The sequence below is a fragment of the Ambystoma mexicanum genome, chromosome 11, assembly GCF_040938575.1.
Source record: "Ambystoma mexicanum isolate Mex_15411 chromosome 11, UKY_AmexF1_1, whole genome shotgun sequence".
NCBI classification, from domain to species: Eukaryota; Metazoa; Chordata; class Amphibia; order Caudata; family Ambystomatidae; genus Ambystoma; species Ambystoma mexicanum.
In genome coordinates, this window is record NC_090934.1 from 1,225,441,938 (window position 1) to 1,225,459,239 (window position 17,302).

Sequence of the window (17,302 nt, forward strand, 5' to 3'; positions counted from 1 at the left end):
AGCTGTGCAATGGATCAGAAGTAGCCATGGACGAGAGGAGAGTGACCCACCAGAGCAGCCAAGGAACAGCAGTGTGATGGATCAGAGTAGCCAAGGACCAGGGGAGAGTGACCTGCCAGAGCAGCCGAGGACCAGCAGTGTGATGGACTAGAGGAGTTAAGCACCAGAGTAGGATGGCACAGCAGAGCCGCCAAGGACAAGCAGTGCGATGGACCACAGTAGCAAAGGACAAGCGGAGAGTGACTCACGAGAGCAGCCAAGGACCAGCAGTGCGGTGTACCAGGGAAGCCATGGACCAGAGGGGAGTGACCCAGCAGGGCAGCCAAAGGCCAGCAGTGCAATGGACCAGAAGTAGCCAAGGACCAGAGGAGAGTGACCCACCAGAGCAGCCAAGGACCAGTAGTGTGATGGGTCAGAGTAGTAAAGGACCAGAGGAGAGTGACCCACCAGAGCAGCGAAGGACCAGTGGTGCTATGGGTCAGAGTAGTCAAGGACCAGAGGATTGTGACCCACCAGAGCAGCCAAGGACAAGCAGTGCTATGGGTCAGAGTAGTCGAGGACCAGAGGAGAGTGACTGACCAGAGCAGCCAAGCACCAGCAGTGCGGTGGACCAGAGTAGCCAAGGACCAGAGGAGCTTGACCCACCAGAGCAGCCAAGGACGAGCAGTGCGATGGACCAAAGTAGCGAGGACCAGAGGAGTGTGGCCCACCAGAGCTGCCAAGGCCCAGCAGTCTGGGGGGACCAGGGTAGACAAGGACCAGAGGGACGTGACCCACCAGAGCAGCTAAAGACCAGCAGTGCGATGGAGCAGAAGTAGCCAAGGACCAGAGGACAGTGACCCAACAGAGCAGCCCAGCAGTGTGAGGGACCAGAGTAGCCAAGCACAAGGGGAGAGTGACCCACCGGAGTATCCAAGGACCAGCAGTGCGATGGACCAGGGGGGCCAAGGACCAGAGGAGGATGGCACACCAGAACATCCAAGGACCAGCAGTGCGATGGGCCATAAGTAGCCAAGGACCAGAGGAGAGTGACCCACCACAGCAGCCAAGGACCAGCAGTGTGAGGGTCCAGAGTAGCCAAGGACCAGAGAGTAAACCACCAGGGCAGCCAAGGGCCAGCAGTGTGGTGGGTCAGAGTAGTCAAGGACCAGAGGAAGGTGACCCACCAGACCAGCCAAGGACCAGCAGTGTGATGAACCAGAGTAGCCAAGGACCAGAGGAGCAACTAACCAGAAAGCGTTGCTTTTACCTTCGTTTTACTTCATTCTATTTTTAGTTTTGACTAAACTATTGCACTGGAGTACAGCTAGGAGGGAGATGACATGTGAGGAGGGGTGCACTGCTGAGGTGGTTGTTTGGCTATTCTTTAAGGAGCCATCGCCATGTCAATCCAATAGTGCTTCCCACCCACTACCAGTATAATGCATCATACTGGGATTTCTTTAAGCTAGATTCTATCAAGCAGTAACATCAAAAGTTTGCCCTCCTGCATTATTTCTAAGGTGTCTGCTAGGAGTTAATGGGTTAATTGAAAATGTGTTTCAGGTGTAATAAAAATGTCTTAACTAAGTGTGCCTTCAACCACTTGATTTCTATATGTTCCTTGCTCTGAGGACCTCTTTAAACAAGAATTGACAAAGTCAACCGATTTTGGCTGGTGTATTGGTATTAGATAGGCATATGCCAGGCACATTTATGATATTCCTAGGTAATCGTACCATTTTCCAACTGTTCCCATCTTATGGCCAGGTAGTACCTTTATAGAAATGGCTAACAGATGCCTGGCATATGCCTATACAAAAGCCAAAACTGTTGTCTTTGCCAATGCTTGTTCCAGCGGAAGTGACAACAACCAGGTGATGACTAGCAACTACAAAGTGTTTTGAGTTTAAGGGATGTATAAGGGCTTGCCAAAAATATTGATTTCTGCGTTGCTTTATAAGTATTACTTATAAATGCAGCGCATCACATTTGTCCTCATGTGGAAAGAAATCTGGATCTGTTTAAGGGGCCTAATGTAAAATCTGGAGGACTCCCCTAAATCAAGTACGTTCAGGTACAAGGTAAGTAGTACTTTTGAAACCTATGTTTAAGGAGATATATAATTACTTGACACCGTCCTACCTAAAAACATCCTGATCCTAATAATTAAACCTCCTGATTCCATTACAGTGCTGATGAATGGGGATATTTATAAACTTTTATCTCAAAGAATGTTTTAATGGATGATGAATTAATGCGGTAATTGTGTGTGTTTTATTCTTTTATAAGTGTAAAGATCAAGTATTGAATTTGTGTTTTGTATCCTCCTTTTTACTGTGTAAAGGTCAAACGTTGATCAACAACACTTGATAAAAGTTTTTAAAATGTTTAAAAATTACTTAGAAATACAATAATTAATAGAAAATAATAATGTAACAAATGAAAAGGAACTTTAGCATATCAACTGTCACAGCCGATTTGACTTCCTGTACTATCCATGTAGGAACATGAAATGTTTACCTATTGACACCGTTTGGAGCCCTGTGCAGTTCTAATTTAATGCCAATCACAATATTTTTCAACTACGCTTAGAAATGTGTGCTTTAGTGTAAATGATGATTCACTGATAACACTAATAAGCATGCTCTAAACAGATATACATGCCACCAAAGATTATCCTGTTTAATGTGCGTGCTCCTTTAGATCAAAGATTCTATTTATTAATATATTGTTTTGATATTTCTGTTGGGGAAAAATCTACTGCCATTTTTGTATTATTTCAGGCAATGTCGAGTCTAGTCACAATGCAACAAGACCCAATTGGAGATTGCAAACCAAAGGTCAAGCCCTGTCCTTCCCAACCTGCCCCTCCTCCACCCCTCCTGTCATCCCTCTTGCTCCCACTGGCTCCTTTATGGATGCTGCTAGAGTACCAGTAGTTTGGGCTGTTACGTGCACACCTATAAGCTGAAAACGATTGCATTAGAGTGCAGATGGGGAGAAATGACATATGAGCAAGGACACAGAACTTGCAGGTGTTGTTTGGTTAATTACCACCCATTGACTGCCTCTGGCCATGCTAATCCCTATGGCCATTCTCACACAGTTCCTGCCCCTCCCTGCCCAAAACACCTCCTCATAATCAAGCCTTACCATCAAACTTTGCACTCAAAGTCCTTGCCAGTGTTTTTTCAAAGCAGTCTCCCGAGAGTTAATGACTTAACTTGAGCTGTAAAGACATTACTGGTGTAATACAAACATCTTAACCAGGTCTGCCTTCAGCCACTCGATTTATAATCACTATGTGTGTCCTTCACTGAAGTCCTGTTAAAAACTAGTACTGGCAAAGCCAACAGCTTTGGCTTGTGTATATGCATTAGGCATTTGCCAGGCACTGCTATTAGACGCCCAGGAAAGTGCACCATTTTGCACATCATTGGGCAGTTAATACCACTATGGCAGGGCCTGGCAAGTGCCTTTCCCATGCCTACCTGAAAGCCCAAAGTGTTGGCATTGCCAATTCTTGTTTCTTTTGGTGTATCATGCTTTATCTACCACAGACGGTTCCTGTCTCTCTCTCTCCCTTCTCACTATGTCTACTTTCTTTCATGCCTCTTCTATTTATCTTCCCCACGTCTTATCGTTCTCTTTATTCTCTCACGTTTCCTCCCTTTCGCTCTCTACCCTTCACTCACTCTCAATCTCTCTCTCTCTCTCTCTCCTCGTCAGCCTTCTCGCCTAGTCACTGCTTTCTCTCACCTCTTTGCCCCTCTAGTGCTTTTTGATGTCCTGAAAGAACACGTGCGCATCGTCTGGATATAATCCTTTTATTTAATCAAAACGATCAATACAGCCAACACTGACATGGACATTTATGAGAAAAGTTGAACAAATATATTTAAAAAAAAATATTAACACAGTGGCTCCCATTTCAACCCTATTTCGTTACAGAGTATTCTAGACTGAGCAGGTCTCGCAGGCGGGATGTCAGGGCGGCCCCCTCCTCTCATCCTGGGCCCTGGTTGTAGGGATGGTCAGCCCGCAAAAGGGGCAAGGGTGGGACGGGGTGGTCTTGTGAGGGCCGTCCGCCTTTTCGCCATGTCCCCCGAGCTCAGGACCTGCAAGAGAAAAAGCAGAAAGTGGGCTAAAGCGAGCCGAGATAGTGCGTCAGTCCTGCAGCTGGAACTGTCTGCACAGAGCACGTTCCACAGGCACTCCCCCAAAAGATACACTGATGAACAGTTTGCTAAAAAGGAGAAATTAGAGCGATAATGACTGTTTGTCTTTGGCTTGGAGGAGCCATCGGGCTGGGAGCAATGGGGGTGTCTGCCACGTTTCTCGGTGCCAGAAGGCGAGTCTTATTCCAAGCATATCACAGACTTGGGTTCTCGCCTAGAAAACTGTACTCTTAACTGTGTCTACAGATTAGACTCAAGTATGAACAGGCGAAGGGGGCCCGTGGAGGAGCGTGGGAGTGTACCAGACGGGCCCTAGAGCACAGGGCAGACTCCAGGGATATTCGGAGCCACGTGAATACTGAGTTGGGGAAAAATCCCGAAACCCAAAATGTCGATTTTTTTACTTCTTTTTTTCCCGAACCATTCAGCACAATTATATGTGGGAGGACCCCCGCCCAAAGCTCCCCATGCTCCCCTCAAGTTATATATTACCCAACCCCACCCCCCAAACATAATTACGTTGAATACAGTAACATTTACGCCATTTTGGGTTTCAGGATTTTTGGCCGCGAAATGACGGAGTGATACTGACTTTTCCAGGTTCTACTGTATTGGTTCAGAGAGTTACAGGACATTCAGGGCCTGATTCGTGGATGTCTTTTATAATGGTGCAATCCCTTAGGAAAACGTTCCATGAATCAGGCCCTCCATATTACTGCAGAAAGCTCTGGGGTCTTTTGTGTGAAGATTGTTACTAGACAAGACGGCGAATTATATAAAGTTAACAGGGTATTGCCCTTAGTAGATTACATTCACACAATAAGCAGGCAAAACACATCTGTGTTGTGAGCTATTAGCAGCCAATTGGAACCCAGGATTGGTCCAGTTGGCAAAGCCAAAACCTGTGGTGTGGACAACAATTTGAGCTCATTCTAGCTAGAGTAGAGTCAAGGCTGTGACGGAAGACAGTAGGATAGAGCGAAAGATAGGCTATCCCTGCCTAATGTGCACTCTCAACTAGGTTGCGGTGTTACAACGCCTGTCTAATAGTAACAGAATAAGAGTGAAATTACCAACTTCTATCGTATGTAAAACATTCAGCCTTGTAAGTCCTATACCACTCTATTCCGTCACAGCCTTGACTCTACTCTAGCTAGAATTAGCTCAAATTGTTGTCCACACCACAGGTTTTGGCTTTGCCAACTGGACCAATCCTGGCTTCCAATTGGCTGCTAATAGCTCACAACACAGATGTGTTTTGCCTTTTGTGTGAAGAGCCTGAACCATGTGCTTTGGAGTAATGGTGCCTTCATGCCTTTTCCTATCCAGGAGGGACTCTTAGTTTCTTTACCTAACTTTTGAGCTGTGTGCTCCTGTGTCCTAGCATAGAGTGGCTTGGGATGTTGTCTCCTAGAGCAGGGTATACCCCAGGGAAGGGGTCTGTAACCTTTACCCCTCTGGTTGTCATGGACTACAACTCCCATCAGTACAAGCCAGAATAGCCAATGATGGGAATCAAGGGAGTTATAGTCCAAAGTATCTGGCAAGCCATAGGTTGTAGCCCCTGCCTTAGGGCGTTATGTACTCGACAGACTTCAAGGGTCTTGTATCCTCTGTAGAGCCTATTAGGATGTTTAGTTCTGATATATTGTGTCCTAGAGACACACAACCTAGAGACAAATGACATAGGGTCATGTGACCTAATGCAGTGCTTCTGGGTCATGTGCAATAGGAAAGAATTCTTTATTGTAGTCAATTACCCTAAGAACGTATACTCTGGAGCAGACTGTGTTGTTTTCTTGTGCATTAGTCCAGAGAGTTGTACAGTCTTGCCACGGTGTGCTGTATTGCAGGGTCTTCTGTTCTGGTTTGTATCGTTCTAGGACCTTCTGTCCCTGAGCACAGAGCCATGGGGCCTCTTGCACAGGAGCAGTGTGTTCTCGAGTCCTTTGCCCTAGAGTACGGGTTCGCTCAGACCTTGCACTTTGTAGCAGGGCGCTTTAGTGCACCTTGCCCGTGAGCAGAGACCACCAGGATTAGTGCTTTAGCTCGGTGTGCCTCATGATATTGTGTCCTCGAGAAGAGTGCCCTAAAGCAACTTTCTCTGGAGCAATGGGTGCTTTGGTCTTTTTCCATGGTACAGAGCACGCGGGAGCAGAGTTTCCTGGGGTCTTATGTTGCTTGTGCAAACATGAAGGTTTCAGATGGAGCAACTTTTACGGCACGTAAAGCATCAAAGCACAGGAGAACTGTGCGCCACAAGACAATAGCCCCAGGACTATCTCAGAATTCCATAGGTAGCACAGTCGACTTTCCTAAAAGTCCAAAACTTTCCCATCCAAGAAGTCAGTGCATCTTCCACCGTCAAGAGCTATTCACAATCCATTTGTTGGAGGGTCACTGTGCCTCATTATGACATTGCCGGTCTGGTAACAACGGTGCCGGTAGGCTTACCGGCACCGTTGTTACCGGACCAGCAAATCACAAGTGTGCGGGCAGGATGCCCTCCCACCTGCCAGGTCTGACCTGGCGGGGCGGAACGGCACCCACTGCAGACTTTCACGATAGAACCAGCTCCGCTGTTAACGGTGCCGGTGCTACCGTCCTCCTCATTCCCATTGAGTCCTGTGGGACTCGAATGGGAATGGGGAGTTACTTTTTCCGGCGCCTAGCTTCACGGACCACCAGGCTGTAATGCACCGGCACCGGAAAAAAACACAACTCCTGCGGCAGCCTGCCGTTTTTACCAGCACGGTTACCGCCGGAATTATGAGACCTATTGTCTTCATTTTGCGATAGAATAACTTTAGGTGCGTTTTATAGCCTTCCTCTCCGAATGTTCCATGACCCGCTTCTGCCCAACGGGAGAGGAAGACACTTCTCTGTTTGGAGATTATACATTTGTTCATCAAACCTTAAGTCTTCCTGTAGACGCAAACCTGTCGAGAGGTACTTGCCTGATCTACTATGGACATTGACGTATAATGTCTCTAAGGATCACATAGTGTTCCTCTGGTCCACTTGACATCTGTTTCCAAGTAAGTGAAGCAGGAAACAGAGTCATACGGCCAAATTGGAAGGATTGAGCTGGACAAGCAAAGATCCGAGAGTTCCCATGAAGATATACTTATGAGAAATCCTTGTCATCTCACCATAGAGTTTCCCCAGTGATCAGTGGAAGAGCAGCCAAGGACACTCTGGTTGTCAACAAGCCGCAATTATCGTTTCGCTGGAAGGCAGGCGGTGGGGTTGGGAGACTCGCCCTGGATGTCATTTGGGGGCTGCCAGGGGTTGCAGCTGATCACACCCCTGCAACCTCGTGCACTGCCTCTGTGGCCTGTGGTCAAGGATTGCAGAGGCAGTGTGCAAACGAAAATAAAGAGGTTTCTTAGAGCTCTCTTTAATTGTGGAAATAACCTTGTGACGTTTTGGCACTTTAGAGATATTACACACGAGGCTGCGCATATATGGTACCGTACACATGCATAAAAGCATTGAATGACATTACTGTGACACTTAAGGCTGCACTTCACATATGATAGCAGCAACTACATATGGTGACCGTACCAGGTGCATGAGGCATTAACTGTCATTGGGTGGCATTCCTGGACATGTAAGGATGCGCTTGGCATATGATTGAGCAAATGGATATGGAAAACTGTTACCAGTATCTTTTGACTATACCTGTGTTGCAAGGTTAAAACATACATAGGATGATAGTAGCCTCAAATAGAGGCGACATTGGGCATACTGGCATGTGCAGCTATTAATGGTATAAGATGGCAGCAAATTGCCATATGTAGTAGTAGATGCATGGCCGTGTCACTGGCCTACGTTGGTTCTGCTCAGTCTACCCCTGTCAAATCATGCTAATGCACAATTTATTTTACACCTGTGAGTCATTTTAAGCAGGGCTGTTACTAGGTTTGTAAAAGATCCGGGGGCTATGCTAATGTCGGGACTCAGGATAGCTAGCCTTCTGGTTGTAGCCCTTGAGTGTCTATCAGTGGATACAATCAAAAGACCCAGGGATATAGAACCCCCAGTCTCTCCCTAGTGACGCCTCTATTTTAAGTAATGACATCAGGGTTAAATGTCATGCAATTTATTCCATCAGGGTCAACGGTCATATGACATCACTTCCTGTGATGTCGCTGGCGTGTGATATCACTTCTGCTACGCCTGTCATTTTGATGAACTGAAGTCCCTGGACTCGCCTTACGTCCTTCACATAATGATATCTAACAGCTATGAAAGTGTAGAATTACCAGAATGTGGGTCTATGAGTTTCCAGGGGTTGATGGGTCTTCTCATAATTCATAAACATTGAGGCAACATAACACCACACTTATGCAGCACACCTCTGTACTTGATGGCTCCATCCCATTGGAACATGAGCTGCAGGGATGAGCCTCAATTACGTGAGTATTTCGCTCGGAAATTCATTAGATTTTAATGTATATTCATTTCAGAAATCCTAATAACCTGATTGAATGTTACTATGTGCTTATCAAAGGTCTGGGGCTGCTTGAATTAACAATTTATTTCAAAGTCTGAGCCAGAGCGCTAGAGAAATTTGAGGTGACAGTTTCTCACAACAGATGAGCCAACTTTCACAAGAGGACCTAGGCTCTTAATAAGAATGTTCTGAACCAGTAAACGAGGGACAGGAGTAAAGCTCCTTAGGCGCCATGAACTGATAAGTCAGTAATATGACTTAAGTGCAGTAGTCTGCCTATATAAGGTTAAAGATTCAACCAGGCACCAAACCTTGTTATAAGCAAGCTGATTGTGAAAGTCAATAGTGTGTCTGGGAGGAGGGGGTGAAATTAAGGCGCTGTTCTAGCTGCCAGTCTTAGTTCCTTAGAAAGGCATTAAGTAACAATAAGCCAAAAGCAGATGTTCCCAGTCACACCATTGAACTCCTACTGAAGTACCACAGAATGTTGCTTTTGACAGAAAATGTAGTAGAGCAATACAGAGGTGTTTATAGAATTTAAGTACAGGGTTGGCCTTTGAAATGGCAATGCTGCCATTAATTCCCACCATCATTGCCTCTCCATCACCCAATCTGTACCGGAGAAGAAGAGCGAGAAACCACGGTCCGTCCCTTACTGTGAGATCCGGCAGTTAGTGGTGGAGACGAATCGCCCCGTGTAATGGATGTTGCATCGGACCACGTTGTTGGTGAAGTCTGACTCCAGCACAATGTACTTGGGGTTCACCACCACCTGAAGGAGACAGGAAAAAGACTAGTCAAAGATGGCCGCAGAAGGTACCATTGTCACATGCGGAGCAGTGGCTTGAGAATGCCCCATGTCTGTGTGGGGAACTATGCACAGGGCATTGCCAGAATCAGAGTTACAACCTCTCCCAATCTTCGCTCTTCTTTCTCATGCTGCGGAATGTACTCATGGTTAGCTTTCCATGTGGTTTCCACCATGAAACCTATTTTCAGAACATTGCTGTTGATGGACACGCCGCTACAAGCGATGAATAACCACTAACCTCCACTTTGGGGATACTTGTATCAAGAAGTTACACGTGAACGCGGATCCTGACATGCCACGTTATTTTAGTGCACAGTGAGCATGTTTGTGGTCAGCAGTTAAGAACCACAGAACCCATGGGCAACAGGGTGCCAGGTGGTCATTGAGCTCAAAGGACCTGCTAGCAAATTGTGGCGTCCATCTGAGTGGCTGATTCCCAATACCCCAGAGCCCACCCCACACCTCGCATCCCTACACCGGGAAGTGGATACCATGGTAGTACAATAATTCATTGTACACTATTTTTGGGGCAGTGGAAACGGTAGAAAGATTCCAGGGGTGGCTGAGGTCACAGCGGCTTTGCACCAGAGTAGAGGGCCGCTGTAACCCGTGACTATTCCTTCTCTGCATCAGGTAGTGGACACGGACACTGCCTTCATTGCTTTACACTCTAAGCACAGTCGGGGCATGCAACAATGGCTGACAGACAAACCAGGCGGGACTATGGTATCCAGAGCCCTTAGGGTTCTCTGAGAGTGTTACAAAAAGTCAACTTTCCATCTGACTGTCTTGCCACCAGAATTCCGCCCTTCCAAATGTTTACATCAGCAATACATGCAATAACAGTTCATTGTGCAGACACATCTGAGTAATTTTGGAGTGGGAGGAACTAACAACATACTTTTGGGGACCCCCAAAGAGTGGGCAACTTTTTATGATCCATCAGTTCAATTCCTCGCCCTATAGGAGGGCCCAATAGGTTTTTTTCAAGTCCCTCCTTCCTTTCTTTAAACTGAGGGATATAGTTGTCATTTTCCCCAGTCAACACATAACCTCAGAAGATGCTCACCAAAGAATGTTGGTCTGCCTTGCGCACAATTAATTAAAGAAACGTCTTAACTTGCTATGATATTCCAGAATGAGTTGGGAGCATGGATAGGCTGGCATCCGGTGGTATGCTGAGTAATTTGAGCATATACGGTCTTGGCCAGCAAGGCAACTCCAAACATGGTCTTGTAGAATGGCACGTGGGATTGGCACGTGGGATTGTAACACCATTTTGTTATCCTTTACGTTTTTATTATTATTATTAAAATTGTATTTATTGAGCTCGGACCTAACTCCGAGACACAACAGAGCTCTTTACAGAGTTGTACAACATTACAGCTGCATAAAGAAGTGCTTTTCAGTGGTAACAATAGAACAGATATACGGGCGGTAGGACAGGGGGCGTTTGTATTAATGTTTAATAGTGATGTATGATGCACTGAGAATGGCATTGCCTGCTGGAGGGGGGCGGGGGGAGATCTACAATGTTATAATGAACGCATTGGATCATTATGAAGAAACCCGTTGCCCACGGAAGGCCGCTTTTTCCTCGTGCATGGCCCCGCTCAGTGCTCAAGTGAACGTCACCTTTTAAATGATATATTCTGAGGAGAGGAACTAAGCGTGTGTGATTTAACTTCCCAGATAAGAATGTGTCTTCGTGCAAGGAGGTGACAGTATCCTTGAGTAGGCCACGCCTTCCCCGCGCCCAGCCCCAGAGGTAGGGAATTGAAGAATTGGACTTCTAAATTCTGTGGAGTGAGGGAGATCACTGCCATAGGGGGCGAACGCCGAGCCAACCCAGGTAGCTCGGAGGAAGGCTGACCAGTGCATCTTACCCATCACTGGGTAGTTCTCACCTTTGCACAAAGGAAAGCAGCCTTCGACATCTGTCGCTACACTAAGGACTTACTGCTTTCAAGGGGTAGATACTTGGGACGGCTGCATTTAAAGGGCGTAATTGAAGGGCACACATAGCTCACGGGTTTCCTGAAAATGGCAGGGTCACTTCCTGTAGTTGGGGGGGAAGGGAAAGCGACGCTTCCACCACTTTGGGATGCCTTGTCCAGAATCCAAGGTCATCTCTTCATGACCTCCATTGGGGAAACAATAGCTGGCTATATTCAGTACAAAAAAAAGGAATCCTCTTTCTAGGTGTATTGGAGGGTAATCCCAGATGCTTGATGGCAACTTTGCCAGAATGCCAATGTGGGATTCCTAGGCGAAGAAGGGAAGAAAAGTTGCCTTTGTTTTCGGATCAAATGCCCATAGCTTAAGAGTAGTGCACCATGAAGCCCCGGGAAGAGGGCAGGCTTCTCCTTTATTCTGTATTCCTCACATTTACGGTTCACGTGTTTTTCTTTATCCCCCCAACACTTTCCCCGTCTCCCATCAAATCTCTGTAATAACCCATAACACTTCTGCCTCAATTTACCAATCATCCCTTGCCCATATATCTCAAAGTACATCACCATCGTTCACCTACCGCCAACATGTTACCAACCACAACTATGCAACCTACTTTCACTATCTCGCCTCCCACCGCTACCCCACCTATTGCGACCACTATCCCACCTGCGACCACCATCCCACATACTGCCACTATCCAACCTACCACCACTATCCCACCTAGCATCCATATCCCACCAATTGCCACTATCCCAAGTACCATCCCTATCCCACCGATTACCACTATCCCACCTGCGACCACCATCCCACATACAGCCACTATCCCACCTAGCATCCCTATCCCACCAATTGCCACTATCCCAAGTACCATCCCTATCTCACCAATTACCACTATCCCACCTGCCACCACCATCCCACATACAGCCACTATCCAACCTACCACCACTATCCCACCTAGCATCCCTATCCCACCAATTGCCACTATCCCAAGTACCATCCCTATCCCACCGATTACCACTATCCCACCTGCGACCACCATCCCACATACAGCCACTATCCCACCTAGCATCCCTATCCCACCAATTGCCACTATCCCAAGTACCATCCCTATCCCACCGGCCGCCACTATCCCACCTGCCACAACTAACCCGCCTGCCACCACAATCCCACCTGCTGCCAATCTTCTACCTACCCTTTGTATCCCACCTACTGCCTCTATCCCACCTATTCCAAACTTCTGCCACTATGGGCTTCTGTTCAATACTCCTATGTTTATCAGGATGCTGAGGGTGAGAGCCCAACTAGTGCAAGAAGCACAGTGAACTTCTCTCACCAGAGACCATAGTAGGAGCGCAGGACACCTCGAAGGATAGTGAGGCAGGGAAACTGGGACCTCTGCGATTCCCTCTCCCTCTCTATCCTCCCCTTTTGCCCAACGCTCTCTGCAGGCCCCCCTTCTTGATGTCTTGATCTCCTCTGGCCACCCCCTCTCTAGCCCTCTGACCACTCCTCTCTCCTGGAGTGACCACTTCCTTCTCTCCACTCATCTCTCACTCTATTGCCCCCAAACCAAGCCCACCCCAACACTGCCACCTACCTTCTCGGACATCCGGCCTATGATGCGTGTGTCAGTTGAGGCTTTTGACGCCACCTTCTCTCCCCCCGCCCCATCTCCTCTGGCTGACTCACACCCGGACACAGCCCTGTCCCTTCTCTGCTCTTCTATTTCTGATACTCTTGATACTCTTGCTCCTGTCATAAGGATCCGCTTGAAGTCCAAAGCCAAGTGGAATTCCTGGTATGACTCTGACCTAGCTACACTTAAACATAAGTGTAGGGCAGCTGAGAGGAAATGGAGGGCTTCTTGTTCATCTTCTGACAAACTGGCCTGTCGCCTGCTCCAAAGGCAATACAGACTCTCTGTCCGCACCAAGAAGAGAGGCTACATTCAAGCCGTGTCTCTGCGGCATCAAACAACTCAGCCAAACTCTTTAAAATCTGCAAGGAGCTTGCCAACCCTGCCGCAGTCCCTACCCATCCTCTTGCCTCCCAGGCTCTCTGCAATGCCATTGCCTCTCACTTTATCTCTAAAACCCAGGACATCCTGTCCACCCTCTCCTCCCCCTCTTATTCCTTCTCAGTCTGTGCTTGCTGACCCTCCTTTAACCACCCCCACCCTCCTTCTCCTCCTTTCCTGTTTTCTCCCCTGATGAGGTCGCTAGGCAAGTCCGATCCATGAAAGCCTTGTCAAAACAGCTTCATCCCTGTTCCTCTAAATCCACCAAAGACCACAATGACATCCTCACTCCGGACCTTGCCGATTTGTGCAATCACTCCTGTGCCTCAGGATCCTTCCCCTCCCCTCTGAAGCACTCCCTTGTGCACCCTCTTCTCAAGAAGCCCACAACTGATCCTTCCAGTCCGGCTAACTATTGCCCAATTTCCATTACTCCCTTTCTGGGCAAACTCCTGGAAAAGCTGGCCATCTCTCAGCTTAACCTTCATTCCGATTTTGTTAGCTGTCTCCATGACCACCAGTCTGGCTGCAGAGCAGCCAGAAGCATGGAAATTGCTCTCCTGAACATCCGTGAAGATCTGCTCTCCAACCTTGACTCTAACTTTCCATCTGTCCTCATCCTACTCGATCTCTCTTCTACCTTCGACATGGTCAATCATATTGTCCTGCTCAACCGTCTCTGTCATAACCTGGGTATCACTGATCAGGCTCTGGCCTGGCTGACCTCTTTCCTCTCTGATTGACCCTCCAAGGTCCAACTGGGGTCCTTCCTATCATCTATCTTCCTCTCTACCTGTGGTGTTTCCCAGTGGTCTAACCTCTCACCCTGGCTTTTCAACCAATATCTGGCAACTCTCGCACACTGCATTGCCATTTTCTGCTCAAACTTCCAGTGCTATGCTGACGACACTCAACTCATTTTCAGGCTCCCCTCTGCCTCCTCCTCTCCCTCTCTCATCTCTGATTGCCTAACTGCCATTCAAGATTGGTGTGCCGCCAATGATCTTTGTCTGAATGCCAGCAAGACTGAGATCCTCCTCATCGGCACACCTTCACCATCCTTTCCCCTCACTCTCTGGCCAGCCTCCCTTGGCCCTCCTCCTACCCCTACCTGCAAGGCTAAGAACCTTGAGGTCATCTTTGACTCCACACTTTCCTTCTCCGCCCAAATCTCTGAGGTCTCTAAAAAGTCAAACTTCCTACTGCACCTCGACAGAGGTACTCTGCCTTTCCTTGCCTTCCCCCAGAAGCTCATTGTCTCACCAAGCTCTGGTTCTCCCCAGGTTGGACTATTGTAACAGCCTCTTTCTAAATCTACCTGCCTCTACTCTCCGCCCTCTACAACTTATCCAGAACAGGCCTGCAAGACTTGTCCCTGGCCTCAAACCCTGGGATCGTATCTCACCAGCTCTGAAATCTCTCCATTGGCTCCCAGTTATTGCATTAAATTCAAAACCCTATGCATTGTCCACAAGGCGTTCTGGCGCCTGGGTCCAAAATACCTTCAGCTATCCCTCCATAAATACCTCCCTTCTAGAGCCCTTCGCTCCTCTACTTCGAACTCCCTCAGGGTCAGTCGTTTTTTAGAGAAACGAGCAGGGGTAGACCTCCGTCTTCGGCTGGGGCTTCTCTCTGGAACAGCCTTCTTGCCACTCTAAAACTTGAGGAGAACCATCTCCGGTTCCGGAAGCACCTCAAGGCCTTCCTCTTTGCTTCTGCCTTCGCTCAGCCTCTCCCTTGCTGATCTGCTCTCTCCTGGCATTGTGCACCTGGCCACCCACTGATTAGCAATACCAGAGGTACATGTGTGCTGATTTGCTGTAGTACCACTGAAGACCCTAAACTGATGGGCTTAGTTTTTGGGACCCTGACACTGATGGGCATTCATAATGGGCGCACTGTGATAAAGATTACGGAATACATTGGGAATGATGCACTGATCAGACACTGGGATATTTGCATGTATGGGCACTGCCACTGGGGCAAAGGTATTCTAGGGCCCTGACACTGATAGGCATAAGGCATGGGTACACTGATGGGTATAAGTCATGGGTGCAGTGTTGATGATGATCACCAAAGACATTGGTAATGATGCACTGATCAGACCTTGGGATATTTGCATGCACGGGGATACAAGGGCACTGCCACAGGGGCAGGGGGATTATACGGCCCTAACACTGATGGGCATAAGGCATGGGTGCACTGTTGATGACGATGACCGGAGATATTGGTAATGATGCACTGATCAGATTCTGGGATATTTGCATGCATGGGCATAGATGGGAACTGCCACAGGGGCAGAGGGATGCTCGGGCCCGACCCTGATGGGCATAACGCATGGGTACACTGATGGGCATAAGTCATGGGTGCACTGTTGATGACGATGACCGAAGATATAGGTAATGATGCACTGATCAGACTCTGGGATATTTGCATGCATGGGCATACATGGGCACTGCCAAAGGGGCAGAGGGATTCTAGGGTCCTGATCCTGATGGGCATAACGCATGGGTACACTGATGGGCATACGTCATGGGTGTACTGTTGATGACGATGACCAGAGATATAGGTACTGATCAAACTCTGGGATATTTGGATGCATGGGCATACATGGGCAATGCCACCGGGGCAGAGGGATTCTGGGGCCTCGACCCTAATGGGCATAAAGCATGGGTACACTGATGGGCATAATGCATGGCTACACTGATGATGAAGATGATGAAAATCATTTGGAATGACGCACTGATCAGACTCAGGAATATTTTCATGCATGGGCATACCTGGGCACTGCCACCGGGGCAGAGGGATTCTATGGCCCTGAGACTGATGGGCATAAGGCATGAGTACACTTATGGGCATAAGTCATGGGTGCACTGTTGATGACGATGACCGGAGATATTGGTAATGAGGCACTGATTAGACTCGGGGATATTTGCATGCATGGGCACTGCCTCGGGGGCAGAGGGATTCTAGGGCTATGTCACTGATGTGCCTTATCCCGGCTACTGTGCAGTGAAGTGCACTTGCGGAGGACCAATGCAAAAATGGAACCACAAGCAACTTGTTTTGGCATTGATGGCTACTGGCATTGTAGAACCCACAACCAATATCCACCGACTCTTGCAGCACTAGTACCCAAGTACCCAAGTGGACAGATGGATGTTGCCTGGAAAAACGTATTCTAAGGTGCAGTGACATTGAAGACCTTACTGGCCTTAGATTATGGGGAGTCCCTAGTGCCTATTGCCGCAGACCCCAAGTGCATCGTCCTGGATAGTGAGCGGCATCCTGCCACTGGCAGACACTGCTGACTTGGCCATCAGTGGGCAGTGAGGACCCTGAAACTCACTGACATGCATTGGCAGTGACCCTGGAGGCAGACGTGTTCCGGACTACTGGTGACACCTGTCACTATTCCTTTAAAGTGCACTCCATTGAAAACGGACATCAACCAGTCCAGAGGAAGCAGAGCCTTCATTGTCATCTGGGCCTATGCGTTCAAATCTAGTGCTGATCAGTGAGGTTATAGACCAGCTAAGTGAGCACATATTTTACTGAAGATAGATAATTAATATTTATAACACTATTAATAGCAGACCTGCCTCTAGATGCGGAAGAGGATTCGAACATGTGTTGCTCTGTTTTGTCTTGCTTTCAAGACAACCATATTTCCCCTGCACTATCCTTCCAGCCCTCCCTGCAAGTTGGAATTCATAATGTTCCACTTTCTAACCTACTGTATCCCATTAAAAAATGTCATTGTGTTGGGTTAATACACTCACACATCCCTTTAAGCCTATGTCCATAAGCACTACCTAACCACTACATTATTACCATGTAATCATTCGCATTATGATTTGAACCAAATGTATTTTCTAATGGGGCATCCTTTATGCAGG

General features: G+C 47.8%; 1 protein-coding gene across 1 annotated transcript in view; it reads right to left on the reverse strand.

The window, feature by feature from the left end:
* Positions 1-3,793: 3,793 nt before the first annotated feature.
* The window catches only part of LOXL1 (lysyl oxidase like 1), a 112,892-nt gene continuing 99,383 nt past the window's right edge, over positions 3,794-17,302 (reverse strand). Inside the window, exons 6-7 of the mRNA XM_069624597.1 lie at positions 9,276-9,391; positions 3,794-4,100 (exon numbers count right to left, since the gene is read on the reverse strand). Coding sequence (XP_069480698.1) covers positions 4,094-4,100; positions 9,276-9,391 — 123 coding nt within the window. The 3' untranslated portion in view covers positions 3,794-4,093. The remainder of the gene's footprint in view (positions 4,101-9,275; positions 9,392-17,302) is intronic.